The sequence below is a fragment of the Girardinichthys multiradiatus genome, chromosome 19, assembly GCF_021462225.1.
Source record: "Girardinichthys multiradiatus isolate DD_20200921_A chromosome 19, DD_fGirMul_XY1, whole genome shotgun sequence".
NCBI lineage: Eukaryota > Metazoa > Chordata > Actinopteri > Cyprinodontiformes > Goodeidae > Girardinichthys > Girardinichthys multiradiatus.
Window position 1 is genome coordinate 35,687,310 of NC_061811.1, and position 18,644 is coordinate 35,705,953.

The following is an 18,644-nucleotide window of genomic DNA, read 5'->3' on the forward strand; positions in this document are numbered from 1 at the left end:
GTTGGGTTGATACCGATAAACACATCAGGAGGATATTGCAAGATTTTCTGTCCTGCATGTTTTGACTTAAAATGCTTTCTTAAATCTCAGCTGGAGCCCAGTGACTCTGCCTCCAGCAGCAATCTGTCTCTGGCCAAACCTAGACCGAACAGTGAGCTCAACGGCCAGTCACCATCCCACCTCAAAGTGCAGCGGAGCGTCTCCTCCAATCACAAACAAAGGCGTTACAGTGAACAAGGTGAGCAGACTACAGGTCATTTTCTAGATAGTCATCTATACGCTAATGTTGATTTTCACGTAAATGAAAACGTTACAGCTCAGACTCTGCTTTGCCTCTTCCTGTTTTGTGGGGGGATGTCTGATTTCTATCAGGATGTGTCACTACTTTGATTTAGTGGAGCTACTTTATGATCTTGATGTTGTCATATCAAAGTCATTCTAAAAGAAATAAGAATTAACTCATTGTAAGCATTTTTAGATGGAACCATTAAAAATGTCATTCTTTTTTTTTTTTGTCTTTATGCCTTACACACCTGTCACTCCCCTCTTCCTCCTCAATCCCCGCCTCATCAGTCGGTCAAAATGTACCTCCAGGCATGGCTCATCCAAAGAGAAGCCAGACCACTACAGCGGACAACAGTGTGAAAGAGGAATGTGGATCGCTCCGGAAACCAAGCACCCCCGGCAGCCGAGGTGGTCCACCTTCCAGCCCCTTACTGGGCAACGCCAACAACCCCAACAAGGCTGACATCCCCGACCGAAAGAAGGGAGCCACCACCTGTCCAAGCGTAAGTAACCTACAGTCCCAGTCTGTAGTGGCTGGTTTATAATGGGCCCTCTACTCGTGAGATCAGTTTTCTCTATTGAATTCTTCTGTCCAGTAATATCAAATACAAATCTCCTTTGCTTTGTTTTTTTGGCAGTTGTCCTCCAGCTTTAGTCCTTCAGTGACAGCCCATTTCTTGGCTGTTTAAAGAGGAACTGCACAACTTTGTTTTCTTCAGGGCAGCCATGTATCGCTTGCATTGTCTCCAGAAAGAGCTGCATTATATGGTCCTAAAAGAATGAATCTGATTGAGGAGGAAATCAGTTTAGTCCACTGCATTGGTTTTATTTGTACCTTGAATAAATTCGGCTGCATGATTGAACTAGAACGACAGGAAAATATGATTAAAGGTTCCTTTGCTGTTTCCAGTCTGGAGATGAGAAAATATTTTCACGTCCTGATTTTTTACATGTGCTTTTCATGATGCAGAAAACAGAGTGTGACCTTAGTCAGTTTTTACTGTACAAGTATTACTGTTATACAGAAATCACTCAGTTAAAATAATTACTGTGCAAAAAAGTTGCAGGAAAGTAAATTTATATTTCCAGCTACTTTTTGGCCCAGAAATAGTTTTATTGAGTCATTTATTTATTTATTTCTGTGTTTATTCCTAATTATGGCAGGATTGATCCTCCATATTACTGAGCTTTTTTTGTCATTGAAACTCATTGCCTAGTTTTCTAAAACAGCTTCAAGACAAAATTATTGGAATTGAGCCCCCAGTTAAAAATGAGTTGGAATCAACTATCTATCTGAGTTTATACCTAAGGCTCGAGTTCCTGGCTGATGTGATTTTGACCTGGAATATCTTTCCTTCATTTTTGCTTTGCAGAATAACTCTGCCTCGGCAGGCATGACCAGGAGGAACACGTACGTCTGCAATGACAGGAACAACACAGACCGCCTCTCTGTCATCCCTAATGGGAAGGAGAACAGGTGAGAGCGTTTGTCAGTTTGTGAGCTTGCATCTTGGACAGAACAGCAGAATTTAGGTTTGACCTCGTATAATTAAGTCCAATTGATCCCTTAAATTTCTCTTCTTCTGTTCCTCCTTTTCTTGTTCTTATTTTCACCTTTTCTCATGTTTTTTATTTCATGCCTGTTTTTGATTTCGGGCTGTTTTTTTTCCTTTCCTCGTTGTGGCATGCCCAGCATGACTGAGATGGCTTGTGCCTCTAGCCCCTCTTCTGCCTTTGCGGCCGCCGTGTTCGGTGCCTCATCCACTTCGGTACAGCAGAGGTATCAAACCGTCGGTCCTTTGTATACTTGTCAGGCAGAATGGGCCACACTGCCCCACTCCTACTACACTCTGGACCACTGCTTGGCCAAGTAAGACAGCAGGGCTTCCAATCCCTCCCCGTCTGTCTCCATTCATGTAGCAGCCCATGTTTGCCCTCGCTAACCCACACATGCAGCCAGCTTCACACTGTGTAACCCTGCAACTAAAGCACAGAGTATATTTCATCTAAAAAATATTGAGACCAACATGCTGGTTGTCAGCCTGTTGGTTGAATGCACCTCACCCTTTTCAGCCTGCAAACGACCTTTAGTAAGTTACATTTAAGGCCACATTTAAACTGCTGGCAAAGTGTTGCAAATGAAACTCTCTTTATTTTACACACTATGCAGAACAATGCTACTTGTGCAGCAAGCTAATCGCGTTATCATGTTACTTCCTGTTGCTAGAGTTTTGTGTCTTGCCACAACAGCAGTCTTTTTTTTGGCTCGAGTTGCACAACTTCAGAACAGATATACACATGATGACATGCGCAGCATCATTCTCTGACTTAACGCCTTCACCTGTAGCATACACGCAAAACAAAATCAGATCTCAGGAAAAAAACATTACGACGGGCAGTGTGAACGTTTCCTAAATAAGTTTCATCATTATACATCCTTATGGTTATGAAAACCAGAAATTGGTAGATCTTTAAACAAAGAGATTGTTTCAGTTCAGATTTTTACCATGTCCCACACTTCACAAAAGATGCAAATGATAAATACACATTTGTATTTATAAATTTATGAATGAAGTATCTACAGGTCCTTCTCAAAATATTAGCATATTGTGATAAAGTTCATTATTTTCCATAATGTCATGATGAAAATTTAACATTCATATATTTTAGATTCATTGCACACTAACTGAAATATTTCAGGTCTTTTATTGTCTTAATACGGATGATTGTGGCATACAGCTCATGAAAACCCTAAAATTCCTATCTCACAAAATTAGCATATCATTAAAAGGGTCTCTAAACGAGCTATGAACCTAATCATCTGAATCAACGAGTTAACTCTAAACACCTGCAAAAGATTCCTGAGGCCTTTAAAACTCCCAGCCTGGTTCATCACTCAAAACCCCAATCATGGGTAAGACTGCCAACCTGACTGCTGTCCAGAAGGCCACTATTGACACCCTCAAGCAAGAGGGTAAGACACAGAAAGAAATTTCTGAACGAATAGGCTGTTCCCAAAGTGCTGTATCAAGGCACCTCAGTGGGAAGTCTCTGGGAAGGAAAAAGTGTGGCAGAAAACGCTGCACAACGAGAAGAGGTGACCGGACCCTGAGGAAGATTGTGGAGAAGGGCCGATTCCAGACCTTGGGGGACCTGCGGAAGCAGTGGACTGAGTCTGGAGTAGAAACATCCAGAGCCACCGTGCACAGGCGTGTGCAGGAAATGGGCTACAGGTGCCGCATTCCCCAGGTCAAGCCACTTTGAACCAGAAACAGCGGCAGAAGCCTGACCTGGGCTACAGAGAAGCAGCACTGGACTGTTGCTCAGTGGTCCAAAGTACTTTTTTCGGATGACAGCAAATTCTGCATGTCATTCTGAAATCAAGGTGCCAGAGTCTGGAGGAAGACTGGGGAGAAGGAAATGCCAAAATGCCAGAAGTCCAGTGTCAAGTACCCACAGTCAGTGATGGTCTGGGGTGCCGAGTCAGCTGCTGGTGTTGGTCCACTGTGTTTTATCAAGGGCAGGGTCAATGCAGCTAGCTATCAGGAGATTTTGGAGCACTTCATGCTTCCATCTGCTGAAAAGCTTTATGGAGATGAAGATTTCATTTTTCAGCACGACCTGGCACCTGCTCACAGTGCCAAAACCACTGGTAAATGGTTTACTGACCATGGTATCACTGTGCTCAATTGGCCTGCCAACTCTCCTGACCTGAACCCCATAGAGAATCTGTGGGATATTGTGAAGAGAACGTTGAGAGACTCAAGACCCAACACTCTGGATGAGCTAAAGGCCGCTATCGAAGCATCCTGGGCCTCCATAAGACCTCAGCAGTGCCACAGGCTGATTGCCTCCATGCCACGCCGCATTGAAGCAGGCATTTCTGCCAAAGGATTCCCGACCAAGTATTGAGTGCATAACTGTACATGATTATTTGAAGGTTGTCGTTTTTTGTATTAAAAACACTTTTCTTTTATTGGTCGGATGAAATATGCTAATTTTGTGAGATAGGAATTTTGGGTTTTCATGAGCTGTATGCCAAAATCATCCGTATTAAGACAATAAAAGACCTGAAATATTTCAGTTAGTGTGTAATGAATCTAAAATATATGAATGTTACATTTTCATCATGACATTATGGAAAATAATGAACTTTATCACAATATGCTAATATTTTGAGAGGGACCTGTATATATGGTAGAGCCCTAAACAAAATCCCTTTTTTTTTTTTTCAAGGTGACCTTTTATCTTAGAGACTGATCAGGTCACACGGAAAACTGGGAGATGCCGCTGACTGAAGTTGGCCAATTTTTGGAAATGTTTGCAGTCTTTTAAAAATCTCAGTTAGGCTCTACATCCTTTAAGGAATGCACAAAAATGTGCTCCTTTTGCAATGCTAGCTGCTCTAACCTTGCTGATCTTGTATGTGAGATGCTAAAATCGTCCGTTATCACTTTGTCTTTTTTACATATAGTAACACCGTGTTTAAGAGGGACTGTTCTCTCACACAGAACTGTGATGTCACATCTGCTTGTAATAAAAATAACTGCTCATGGCAAGAGGGCTAGAAAAAATATTTTGATTGTTGTTCTTAAGAAGAAATAGAATTTAGCTAAGATCAGTAAAGTCAGGTCAACTGGCCGACCACTCCTTGGCAAAGGACAGATTAGACTCTTTGTGTTAATGTTCCACGTTTCCATCATTCCACTGATGATCCCATGCTTCTGCAGCAAACATTGACATACTCTGCTCCTGATCTCACCTCTGTTCTCTGCTGTAAACTCTTAGCATTCATCTTCTCTTCCTGGACTCCCTTATCTATTCACCTCCTCCTGGATGGCAGAGTTTCTCCTCTGCTGTCCCAGCACCTTCAGTCCATGTTCTGTTTCTGTTTTTCGACTTTAACTGAGCCACAGCCCATCTTACTCTTCATTGTGTACATCTAGGCATTCATGTTCAGGGTGGGAAGCTGCTCAAGTTTTGTTTTTCTACAATAGTTTGAAGTGATGTGAATTTACATGACAAATGTTTACCCAGGGATTATGGATGTCTGGCTTTGATTTGCTGCTTTAGAATCAGATTGGTTAATTATAATACCTGCTCTTGAAAACATGTATTGAGAATAGGAAAGAACTCCAGTTCTAGTACCATGTTTTTTTTTAACCAAGGACAAAAAATGTAATGTTTAATGCTTTTATTTTTTATTGGTTTGTTCTGATTTCTTTGCTGTTCCAACATTCTGCTGAAATATGGCATCCAGTGTTTTAAATGCACTACAGATTTAACTTTCCCACTCTGTCTGACATATTCTCAAAACTCAATTAAGGAATCCATGTAGCAGAAATAAGCTGCCATCTTTAAAAATGAGTAATGAGATGCAATCGTAACATTTCCTAATCATTTAACTATACTTCAGTCATATACTGTCAACGTGGATGTAGGCATGGGCTGGTATGAGATTCTCACAATATGACAACCTTCAGTAAAAATACTCAGTTGTCGAGGGTGGGACTGGAATCGCCCACCATTGGTATACATTGTTACTGGTAACAGGCCCATGCCTACACGAATGACATACAGTATTAGATCTATTAGACATTACACTGTAGAACAAGTATGCTCAGGAAAAACTGGAACCGCTCAGATTTGTAACCTCTTCGGACTGCAATTTCTTTCCCTCCTTGCACTTCAGCAGTGTTTCAGTATCACCCGGGGGCCAGAGGAACCCAGTGGCGTCAACTCACAGCATCACCAACGCAACCACACCCGACCGCCTTCGTTTCCCCCGAGGCACAGCCAGCCGCAGCACCTTCCACGGCGGCCAGCTGAGAGACCGCCGCACTGCCACGTACAACGGGCCGCCAGCCTCCCCCACCCTGTCCCACGATGCCACCCCGCTGTCCCAAACCCGCAGCCGCGGGACAAGCAACCTGTTCTCTAAACTCACATCCAAACTCACCCGCAGGTAGGCGATCATCATCATCTTACTGACTTGAATGTTTAGGATAGAAAATAGAGACTTGATTCCCAAACCTTCTTGCAGACTACAACCTCATGTGATCAATGTACACAGTGCCTTATCCTGCCTATATCCATGGTGGGGCAGCACTTCACTGTTCTGATTATTGTGATTTATTATTTTAATTAAATCTGAGTTTGTTTGTGTCGCTGCCTGGTTGACTGACTGAGAAACATTACTTCTCTGAAGGAGCTTCACGTTAAACACAAACAATTGGACGTCACTCTATAAAGAGAACATGGAAATGAGAATCAGGGCATGTAACCCTGACCAGGTAAATAATTCAGTAAACCATTACTTGGATGCAGATATGGACAAAAACATCTTATCTAAAGTAAATGAAATAACTCTTATAAGTAAACACACTGGTGTTCTGGTAATAGATTTTTCTTTAGTATAATGTACAGTGCCTTGCGAAGGTATTTATACTCCTTGACCGCTCTCATGTTACAACCACAACCTTCAATGTTTTTATTGGAATTTATATATTATAGAACAACACAAAGTAGAACATAATTGTGAAGTGGAAGGAAACTGATATTTGGTTTTAAATGGTTTTTACAAATAAAATCTAGAATTTAACTTTTGCCCTTTTTTTTTAATGCAAAATAGCTCAGGCTCAGTCAGATTTGATCGAGAGCATCTGTGAACATTGGTTTTCACATTTTCCTACATGTTCTCAATAGGAGTTGGGGCTGGACTTGGACTAGGCCATTCTAAAACATAAATATACTTTGATCTAACTCTTTCCTTTGTAGCTCTGTCTGAATGTTTAGTGGTAGGGTTCATCCAGTAACCGGAGGGTTGCTGGTTCAAACCCCTACTCTGTCTGTCTTAGTCATTGCCTTGCCAGCTGATGGTGGTGCTTATTGTATGGCAGTCTCACTTCTGTCGGTCTGCCCCAGGACAGCTAGGGCTACAATGTAGCTGTAGCTGTATGAATGTGTGTATGAATGGGTGGATGACTGACTGTAGTGGAAAGTGCTATGGGGTCTTTCTGGACTTCATAAAGCATTATACAAGTGCAGGCCATTCCATAAATGTCAGATTTCTGGAGTGCATGGCTTATAGTGGAGCTATGAATCTCTGCAGCTCCTCCTAGGTTACCACAGGCCTCTTGGCTGCTTCTCTGATTGTCTCTTTTTATAGTTTTCTTTGTTTAGGTGGACGGTCCAGTCTATGTAGAACTACAGTCACATACTCTGTCAGTTTTTAAATGATGGATTGACTGCATTGTGAGATGTTCAAAGCTTGGGATATTTTGTATACCCTAAACCTGCTTTAAGCCTCTCTGCAACCTTCTCCCTGACCTGGCTGCTGTGTTCCCTGGGTCTTCATGATGCTTTTTGTTCACTAATGTTCTCTGATAAACCTCTAAAAGCTCCACAGAAGAGCTTTATCCTGAGATGAAATTATACACAGGTGGACTATTTGCTGGGGGACGTCTGAAGGCAGCTGGTTGCACTTGATTTTTTTTAGGGTGTCATAGTAAAGGGTGTGTATACAAATGTACAGCCACACTTTTCTTCCACCACTACTCTTAGTTCAGCGCATGAAACCCAAATAAAATACATTGATCTTTGTGATTTTACCGTGAGAACGTGACAATGTGACTAAAAGGGTGTTAATATTTGGCAAGGCTCTGTATATTGAGATACTACAATGTAAGCACTCTGACACACACTCCAACCAGTTTCTGACAGTTTGAAGAAAGAAACTCATTTCTGATAGCAAAACATTCCTGGAGCCTTTTTAAAGCTCTGTAACCTCTTCACTTCTCATTAATGGGCTTCCCTTATTTGTAGTCCTGGTAGTTACTAAATTCCCACAATTCAGCAGGGGAATTTGAACACCACTTTGTTGGCAGCAACAAGGTGGGAGGTTACTGTGTATTTTATAAGTGTAAATCTGCTCTACACTAAAATCTTAACAGTAATGTCACAGTGTGGCCGTGAGTCAGATATTTGGTTTTAAAAAACTCTCACCGGCAGCATCTGTGTGAAGAAGCTCTGGAAGCAGCAGCCAGGTCAGCGACATCTCTCCAACAACGCCTGTAAATCATTAGATGATGAATCAGTAGGAAAACTAAATTCTCACCTACACTGCCAATGAGTCCGTTCACCCCATTTTTGTTCATTCACCCCGCCTCTCCATGCCCCCTCCCCTCTTCCTCCCACTTTCTCTGTCACCATTTTCACTGTTTCTTTGTCTGACTCTGTTGTAGAAACATGTCATTCAGGTTTACCAAAAGGTAGGACTCCTGCACTGTTCTTCGCTCTGTACCAACAAGAACGAGCTCAGTCTCACTGAGAAGCTGAGTGAGGCTGCTGGCACTGAACTAACACTCTGCTCTGTTTGGGTGCATCTGCACACATGGCTTTTAAACAGATTAGTGTGACTTATTTAAGCTGGTTTACAGTTGGATTCTTGAGAAAATGGATTGTGTTAAATGTTGTGTTAGCTGATGTGATACAGGGAGACTCTTCTACAGTAAAACGTTGTTGTTTGGTGTGAATCAGAAAGAAGCCATGTGTGTAAATGCTCTGCGTGGCTGCGGTTGGTCTGAGTGGCTGAAGGCTGATTGGGAGAGTTGATCAATCAGCTAATAAACCAACAGCAGCAACAAACCAGCTCGTCACTAATCTATCGTCAGTGCATGCATGGGGTCGCTTCTTCCAGCCACCATTTATTGTGGGTCATTTTCTCACCGCAGTCGTCGTCGTGAGCAACACAGGTCTTTCATTACACGGATGCTTTAAACATTATTCTGCTGCATTATTCACCTAATTCTTTGGTGCTCAGATGTAGACCAACCCAGGTCTGGGTTCTTCTGGATTTAGAGCTATTTATACAAAACAAACGACAGAAACATTTTTTAAACACACTTTCTGGAATTAAATACAACTGGTTCATTTTCCCTTTCCTGTAAAGGTTTGTTAGGGGTTTCCATTACATTGAGTTTCTGCAAAACCCTTACCTAAAACCAGGCTTTACAGCCGTGTTGGTCTTACATTCTTTCTGCTGATAAAGGCCATGCAACGCTCTTCTCATTTGTTTTTAACTATCAGCTGATTTCTTGGGTTGTTTTCAGTGTGCATACACACACTAAAGATTAGATTGTTACCAACAAGTTGCCATAGATACAGGACACTCCAATAAATAAAGCAGTGCTTGTTAAATTGCTGTATTAGTCAAAACATCAGCTTGTTAGATTAAAATGCTACAATGATCACTGTTTCCACACTGGGACCACAGTGTGTGAAGATGGTAAAACCTGCTTCTTTAACAGCTTCCTCTGTTTTTCATATCAAAGGTCAAGTTTAAAATCGGATATCTCTTCATTTTTAAGTATTCACCCGTCTTAAACTCTTACATTTTGTCATGTTACAGCCACAAACGTTATTGAACTTAATTGAATTTTATGTGACAAACTTACACAAAGCTGTGCCTATTTGTAATGAGAAAGAAAAACAATGCAATGTCATGCATTCATATTGAGTCCCCTAAAATAAATCCAGTGAAACCAGTTACTTTCAGAGGTCATCTATTTAGTAAATAGAATCCATGTGTGTGTGAGTTACACTCCATATAAATCCTGCTGTTCTATGAAGGCCTCAGAGGTGAACATCAGTAAACAAACAGCATCATGCAGACCAAGGAACACAGCAGACAGGTCTGGGAGAACATTTTAAAGCAGGTTTAGGTTAGAAAACAATATCCTAAGCTTTGAACATTTCAGGGTGTGCTGGTCAGTCCAGTTACAAACCCACCAAATCATTTATGTACATTGCAGTTGGACAAGGAGAACTATAAGTTGTGCACTCCACAAATTTGGTCTTTATGGAAGAGAAAGATATTGTTGAAAGAAAGCTGTAAGAGGTTCTGTTTGCAGGAAACTCCAAACAGGTGAAAAAAGATGCTCTGCTCAGATGAGACCAGAATTGAACATTTTGGTCTACATGCAAAAGGCTTTGTGTGACTGAAAACTGATATTGCACATCACCCTGAACACACCTTCCTTATGCTGACACATGGTGGTGGCATCATCATGCTGTGTGGATGCTTTGGTCTGAGTTACTGGGAATATGAATGGAGCAGTCCTGAGAGAAACCTGTCAGAAACTGGAAAAGAATCCAGGACTAGGGTGGCTATTTACCTGCCTGCAGAACAATGACCCTAAGCATAAGGTCAGAGCTGCAATGGAATGCTTTTCATCAAAGAATATTAATGCGTTAGAATGGCCTAGTGAAGGTCCAGACCAAAATGTTTTCAGGTCTTTTTCCATAGAAGAATTGTAAACATTTGTCTTTAGATGTGCAAAGCTGGTAGAGGTATACCCTAAAGGACCTTTATAGAAAGATAGTTCAATCAAGTATTGACTCTGGGCTGAATACAAATGCACACCACACTTTTTTAGATTTTTATTGGTGAAATGTTTTAAAACAATCCATTGTTTTCTTTCAACTTCACAATTTAGCCTTTCTTGCATTTGTCCATCAAATAAAATCCCTATAAGTTGATTAATGTTTGTGGTTTTAACGTAACAAAACAAGAAGAGGATCAAGGGGTCCCAATACGTCTGTGATAATTATATTTACTGACACGGTTTTGCTCCAAGCACACTTTCAGAAACAATATGGCCTAATTAGCATCATCTTATTTTACTGGCCGTCAGTATAGCTGTAGAATCTGTCGTGTTAGAGGAACAGAAAGTTTAACGAATCAAACAGGATATTATCTCATAATTCTCCTTGAGTCTTCAGTCAGTGTGTACTCCTGGTGGACAGCATTAGTAATGGTTTATTAATGGAGGTTTTGGCCTCAGCAGGCTTATTTATCTCCACCAATAACAGCGTTTTTTTGACTGCATAAAACTCCCATAGTGGCACCAATTAGGTGAGGTACCCTGAACAAAAACAGGTTGTGATCAAACTGTTCCACATAAGGTAACATTCTAATGAAGTCTGTTCTATGTTCTACCTTGAAGTCATTATGCAGACTTGTAAGGTTTTAAATGAAGGTTGGAAGGTTTTTAAATAGTATCTGGCCATGCTGCTCTGCATAGAATGGGCCTAGTTCCTGCAGAACTGGGTGGCTGCAAGAGGATGCTGTTGAGTTGAGGGAAACTGTTGTTTCACAGGATGTAAGGAAGGCCAAACATCCAGTGGGACAGGGAGAGGTCATTTTAGTTAAATCTGGGTTCTGTAACATGTTATATTGTCGGGTTTAGCATGAAGTCCAGTTAGTGCACCCAAAGAGGAGCTGACACTAGGTGCTGACTTGAGGATTGTTGCGCCCTCTTGTGGCTGATTTGTAAACATTCATCTCCATCTGCCAGCTTCATCAGGATCCAGGGTGTCTTGGTCTGTTTTGGTTTCATTACCTTCCCACTGAAACACCTTCGCTTTTTATGTTCTCATTTCTGTGGAGCCTCCAAGGTGAAAAAATGTAGTAAAAGGTCTAAAGTTCTTCCTTGTGTGGACACGTTACTGTTTTCTCCACTTCCAGAGTTTGACCTGTCTGATATCCTTTTACTAAATTTTGTCAGCTCTGATTCTCCGTACTGCTCTTCACATCTTGGGACTTGATCAGTGAGTTTTCATCATTTTTTTCCTCCTCAGGACATTTTAGGTTGAGTCACCTCCTGCTCCCACCTCCACCCCTCTCCTCGATACTTCTGTGTTTTTGTCTTCCTTACCTTCTTGTGTCCTTAACTTGTACCTCTTGCTGCTCTTCCTCTCTGCCCAGGGTCAGTATTGACCCAGCCAAACGGCAGATAGCCAAAACAGGGCCTGCCAACCCTTCTACCCAGGGAGGAAAGACCCTTAGTAAGTCTTTTGCCCTTCAGTTTCTCCGTCTCATCATCCTATCATGTTTTTCTCTTCTTTTTTGGCCTGTCCTCATGCCATCCATTTAAATATTCTTTCCTTCTTTTTTTGTTGTTTCAGTTTCCTCAGATTCCAATCTCTTTCTTTCAGATTCTCGAGCAGAAGATATAGAGAGTTGTAGGAAGATGAAGATCTAGAGTAAGGGCTGTTTCAGTCTCTCAATTTGTCCCTGAGGAAACGTCTAAAAACAGCCTAGTTTTCAGACTTTGCTCCTCCTCATGTAGTGTTCTTTTTCTGCACCTGTTTGGCTGGCCCAGGACCTGCTGTCCGTCCCGTCTGTTCACTTGTCCTCTTGTCCTCTTTTAGATGTTAAAAGTTCAGAGTCTCTTGGCCCTTTACTCGTCCTGTTTGTTTCCTCCACGCTGTAGTGCATGATGGGAGCCTGTCCTAAACGCCTGTCTTGTCAGAGGGGCAGGGAGCTCAATGGAGACTTTTTAAAGTTTAATGTTGCTACATTATTACTATAGTTAAATACCTTGAGATGTTTTCACCATAAGAATGCTGTTATATAACCAAGTTTCAATATAAATGGATTACTTGAGAGGATAAGCAAATGAACAGTAATAGACAGCAATACAAACTGTAAAAGTAAATATTAGAGATGCACCGATCTGTGATTTATGGCCCGTTTCTGATCTGTTTTTTTGTAGAGCGCCGATCTTCTGGTGACGATTTTAGCTGATTCTGATTTGTCTTTGAGAGCTATAAACAACAGCCTTCAACACCTGGAAAAATCTTTCCAGCCTTGCTGCTCTGAGTGATCATAAGTTATTTATAAGGGTGCACCAATTGATCGGCCGGCCAAATGATCGACCCCAATTTCCTTAATTGTGGGAGATTAGTGATTGCTTGATACTTGCATTTGAAACCGATCTTATATACTTGTGAAACCGATTGTGCAAGTTTTTTTTTTTTTATTAAAGGAAGGAACAGGAATGTTCTAAACTTTTCATTTCTATTTAAGGACACTGCCTCATGTGCAGTTAAAACAAGTTTGTATTGTTTCACGGGTATCGTTCAATAAAATAAAATTGGAAAATTCAAAGTGTGTTGTTACCTTATAACACCTGACTGTCCGTTTAAAAAATATATATATATCATAAAAATAATAATAAAAAAATCGGTATTGGCCAAAACCGGAAACGGCAAGTGAGGCTTGTCAAAGATCAGTGATCGTCCAGAAAATTGCAATCGGTGCACCCCTAGTCATTTATAACGGTAGCAGATGCTGTGTGAGAGAGTAGTCCCTGGAAGATGGGATTTTACCATGTTAATACATGGAGTTGACATTTTTTACTTTCTTTAGCATATTACATATTAGCACATTAAGCGCAGTTAGCATTACAAACTGTAGAGAGGGGTCTCTGTGGCTATTCCTGGAAAAGATCCATTTCTGAAGGCTGCCAAATATTTCAAAATGCTGCATGTTCCATTGCAGAAAGAGGTTAAAAGCTCAGGGAATGTGTCCAGCCTTCATGTTATCTGCTGAAATCAGCTCAAGGTCAATTCGACGTACTGTCCTGAAGGTGGGACATTAATTCATGTCCTGTGGCAGATGGTTCTGTTTTGTAGCATCAGCAGATGCACCGATTTTTTTTTTTCAGCAGTCAGTTTCTTGGTGGATCATTAGTTATTATCCAAAAAGCTATTGGTGAAAATGTAATGAAAGAATCAAAGCAAAATCAGGAAGTAACAAGTGCATATCAATAAATGAGAATATTATTGAAAATTGCATTTATTTCTGAAACTCAATTAACTCTGTAAAACACACTATAGACCAATAGACACATCAGACCAATAAACATGTTTAATACCTGCTTAAAGGTTATTATCAAAAAAGTACTTTTAATCTGACAAATGAGCCTCATCAGAATGCAGATGATTCCAGTTCACTGAGATGTACCTGAATGGAAATGTTTCACTGAATGGAGGAAAAATTAAAATGTCACCTGACATTAAATCAATCAACATTTCAGTGAAGCAGTCCCACTCAGTAGTTGACAGATTCAAACATCGTTCATGTTAGTTTACACTTCTGTCTTGCATGCTATCTCAAGCAAGCTGTTTCCTGGATCTAGTTCCTTTTTATTCTGCAGAGACGGCTGTTAAAGTGTTCCAGTAATTAAAGTATACCCTCATTTTGATGTTATGTTTTCTTCTAGTAAGGACATGGTTAGAGGTCAACTGGGTCATTTTCAAGTTGTTCAATCAAAAACTGAGAAGTGCTCAAATTAAATGTACCCTTTAGAGAAAGGTTCATTCATCCCTTTGCCTCTGGCTGAGGAAGGAAACAGAAAACCTTTCCTCAGGTCTTTGGGGCTTAGATGTTTGAACATCAGGGTTCAGCTTCATCACAGGGACAGATTGATGTTGGAGGTCTGACTGGTGGACTGTAAACGTCATGTTTCAGTGTCTGCAAACCCAACAGACCCCCATAAGATTTCATCTGCTCACTGACTTTTCTAAACTAAATAAAAGCTGATGTCCCCTGTCCAAGTACATCTAAATCTATGTTTTAATAGCAATAAACATATGAGGAATGTTTATTGGAATATTTTGCACATTTTCATTTCCACACACTTTAAACTCTCCAATCAGGCTTCCAGTCTTGTTTGAGAGCTTTTTGCAGCTTCTCTGCCTTGCTTTGGTTCTCATCCCACCTGCTTGGTTGCTGCTGATTTGGGTTGAAACATCGTTGCTGTATTCTGTCTGTTCTGTTGTTGGTTTGAGACAAATAAACCTCACTGTTAAGTTTCTTCATGACCTTTCTCTGAAGTTAATGGAAGCCAGATCTTCCATTTCTTTCTTTCTGTTTTTGTTTTTGGTGGTGGTTCACACCGTCGTTCACCATGTTCCGTCACTTTCTCTTTTTACATTCACTGAAATTGATCAAAGATGGTTTCTGTTGTGCACAATCCACAATCTTTTTTGTTGTTGTCCCCTTCTCCACCCTGACTCCCCCATGCCTCCCTGTCCGATCTTCTCATGGCGTCTCAGAGTCTCAACCGAGTTTGAGAGAAACGGGAGACTTGAGGGCTCAAGGTGAGGTTACCTGCCCCTGCTCCCACTGCTTCCCATGTATCTCCTGCCTCCTTGTGCTAGGGCACAAGGCTTGCAGATACAAGCTGCTTTACCCAAATGTGTGTCTAGGAGTCCCTCTGATTGGTCTCGCAGAATACCTGAATGTCTTGCAGCAGTATGTTGTTAAAGCTTTGCCTATGACTGAGTTGGCTGTTGTATCATTGTGTTCTGGTTGCATGGCTCTGCAATGTGCTGCTCTGTTAACTCTGCATGTTGGGTGTTTTGTCAGTCTGAAAATGTAAAGTCTGCCATTAAATCAGTACAAATGTCTGCAGTTTATGTTGGGATTTTCCAGAAACAAAGACTCCTTTACATGATCTATGAAAAACCCAGAAAACCAAAGAGGAATGGTTACATTTTAAAATGTCTGTGTGATTTTTAGTGGTTTTGCTTTTTATTTCACACATCGATATGTGAAGTAGAGAATGTTTATACGTTTAGAAATCTTTATATGAAAGATTTCTCCTCAGGCTGTGAAGCCTGGAAAGACTAGAATTTCATTGTATAATTTTTTTGAGTGAGTAGATTTAAATTCAAGCTAAAGGTTACAGGGTTTTTAAAGCAAAACAACACAAAACACCAACGAATAATGTCTGTTTGTGTCTGTTTCAAATAAAACTAATACAAAGTAGAATACCATCAAGCAAAATGAAGGCGATCCACAGAGGTTTTACTGAGGCAACTAATAGAATTTCAGTAACCTACAGTATAGACAAATATACAGACTTGATCTCTTATTTCCATTATCTAAAAGAAAAAACAAATATGAATCTGTGAAAAATAAGTCTTCTCACTCTTATTTAAAGTAAATAATCCAGTCCATACAGGCCTATGTATTACAGATTTCAAGAGATGGTCTAAGTTGGTCCAGGAGCAAAAAAAGCAGTAAATGGGAACTGGCCTTTTACTACTCTGGCAAATTCAAAGCAGAGTTCAGCCCTGCATTGTTTTAACTGGTGGAAACTGTAGATAATAAACCCCAACTAAGTATTTGTGTACTAAAATGTCCAGAACATTTTGAAAACTACTGGAATTTGTTAGAGATGTGTAAAACATTTCAAATGTTAGAACCCTGAGTATTGACATACAGAATAGTCTTCTTTATACATTATTTCGCTCGGCTTCTAGATTTCCTTTCAGGAATCTCCAGTCATTTATTCTATATAACTGTACCTCCACATCTATGGCTTTACAAAACATGAACAAAAATGATCTTCTAGTTCTCACATTGAGTTTGTGAATATTTTGCCTTCATTTAAGCATTGCAAGAACTAATCAGTCAGTTCCTGTTCTAAATATTTGACTCAGACTTTATTTGAAAACCCTATTAACATAAATAGCAAATAGTCAAAAGTGATCCACTGGAACTACAAACTTTACACAGCTGATTTTAAAGGTGGGCAAAGAAGCTAATTATTTATGGAACTGCATCTTGGTCAAAAGTAATCATTTTTTCCCTGTTAATATTATTGTAAAGTCAAGTGCTTAGATAATTTAGTTGAATTTCCAGGCAGCTACTGTTTGCATGGGCAAATATGTGATGCTGAAGTGAGCTTAATGCAGCATGATAAAACAAAAACTTCAGATCTGGGTTATCAAGAATGCATCTTTCTGATCATTATGTCATTAAATATACCCTATTTGTACCTTTCTAAGGTGCACCTTAACTGGTTGCAAGTCCCCCTGAATCTGTGGAGGCAGCTAAAGATTAGGGTGATGGCAAGGAGGCCTTCCTACCTCAAAGACTTGAATCTTATCACTAAAGAGAAATCATCAAATATCAATGGAAACATGCAATGACTGGCTTTTGCATGTTTCCACTGATATTTTGATGATTTATCAGTAAAAAAAAGCATTACTCCTTTAACGTTGTTATCTTATATTTTGAGAGATGCTGTTCTTTTTTTCTACCAGAAACCAACTTCGGTTGATTGTTAGTCCTTTTAAATCTATATCTGTCAGGTATGAATAATTCTGGGCCGAACCGTTTGAAGAGGAAAGCAAACATTTTTCTGAAGGGATGCCCCTCACATTTAAAAGTAACAAATCTAAAAGTTGCAGTGATCTTCTGGGTTTTTCAGAGATGGCTTCAGTCTTTTGTTTTGCTTTTATTTCCCCTTTCTCAGTTTGGAAGTCTCAGACAAAATGTAGTAAAAGTACTAAATTAACTATAATCAAATAATTTAAAAAATGGTCTTATTTTATTCAAATAAAATAGCTATTTCATTTTACCTTTAAACTTTAATAAAAACTTTGTTTCACAAACAAAATAAAGTAAATTAAACATAAATTTATTTATTTAATTTATTTCCCTGCAGTTTGAAACTGTTCACTACATTTTGTCAAGTTAAAGGCTCCACAGTGACATGAAAATAACCAAGTTAGATCAGAAAGTGTCTCAGGTGCAAATGTCCAAGACTTTATTTCACCTAACTTCTTGGTGTGCAGAAAGTCAGAACGTTTTTGCCAACAGTTCCACCAGGATGATCCGGTTAATCTGAGCAACGCTTCTCTTCCTGTCTTTCTCCCAACAGTCGCCATGTACCTGGGGATCAAAAAGGGGAAATCAAAGACGGTAAACCCCGCTCCCTCAGATTCACTTGGAGTATGAGAACCACCAGCTCCATGGAGCCCTGCGACATCATGAGGGAGATTCGCAAGGTGCTCGACGCCAACAACTGCGACTACGAACAGCAAGAGAGTTTCCTGCTTCTTTGCGTCCACGGAGATGGGCGGGCCGAAAACCTGGTCCAGTGGGAGATGGAGGTCTGCAAGCTGCCCCGTCTCTCCCTGAATGGTGTCCGCTTCAAAAGGATATCTGGGTCATCGATCACTTTCAAAAACATTGCTTCCAAAATTGCCAACGAGTTAAAACTATGAACAAAAGGACTTAAGTATACATTAAAAATATATATTGAGAGGTATTTAAGCTGTACAATCATTCAAGTAGCAGTTTGAAAATGTCTCCTTTTTTAAACAAAACAGTCTGTATTGAATATTATAATGTATAGATAAAGGCTTTTGGCAATAATTACTGAATTATCTACTAATATCTGTCTGTTCTAACTGCAGGAGGTCACCATTAACCAGTTGGATATGATTTGTCATGCTGTGAATGTGGAAAAAAGAAGAAAAAAAAAAAAGCATTTCTGGTCTTATTTATTTCACCTTTTGTTTTTTTCTCTCAGTAAAAACAAGACGTAGCTTTGTGTTTTTTGTGTAAATAATGTATCTTGCTTTCAAGATGGCTTCACTGCTACACTTTTTTTCATTTTGTATTTTGTTAAACGTTAGAGCTAATGGGAAGTCCATGCTAATGCCCACATGGTTATGGTTCACCCATGTCTCCATTAAAGCGTCTGTCAACCTAA

General features: G+C 40.1%; 1 protein-coding gene across 28 annotated transcripts in view; it reads left to right on the forward strand.

The window, feature by feature from the left end:
- The window catches only part of mark3a (MAP/microtubule affinity-regulating kinase 3a), a 58,779-nt gene extending 40,135 nt beyond the window's left edge, over positions 1 to 18,644 (forward strand). For 3 of the 28 annotated variants that reach the window (XM_047393141.1, XM_047393144.1, XM_047393143.1), the window contains exons 12-19: positions 91 to 238; positions 574 to 788; positions 1,659 to 1,762; positions 1,979 to 2,065; positions 5,978 to 6,250; positions 8,529 to 8,555; positions 15,190 to 15,234; positions 17,808 to 18,644. In XM_047393141.1, the coding sequence (XP_047249097.1) occupies positions 91 to 238; positions 574 to 788; positions 1,659 to 1,762; positions 1,979 to 2,065; positions 5,978 to 6,250; positions 8,529 to 8,555; positions 15,190 to 15,234; positions 17,808 to 18,153 (1,245 nt within the window). In that variant the 3' untranslated portion in view covers positions 18,154 to 18,644. Of the gene's footprint in view, positions 1 to 90; positions 239 to 573; positions 789 to 1,658; positions 1,763 to 1,978; positions 2,066 to 5,977; positions 6,251 to 8,528; positions 8,556 to 12,052; positions 12,133 to 12,252; positions 12,331 to 15,189; positions 15,235 to 17,807 lie in introns of all 28 variants that reach the window. The other 25 variants (XM_047393161.1, XM_047393170.1, XM_047393147.1 and 22 more) reach the window with 20 other exon arrangements.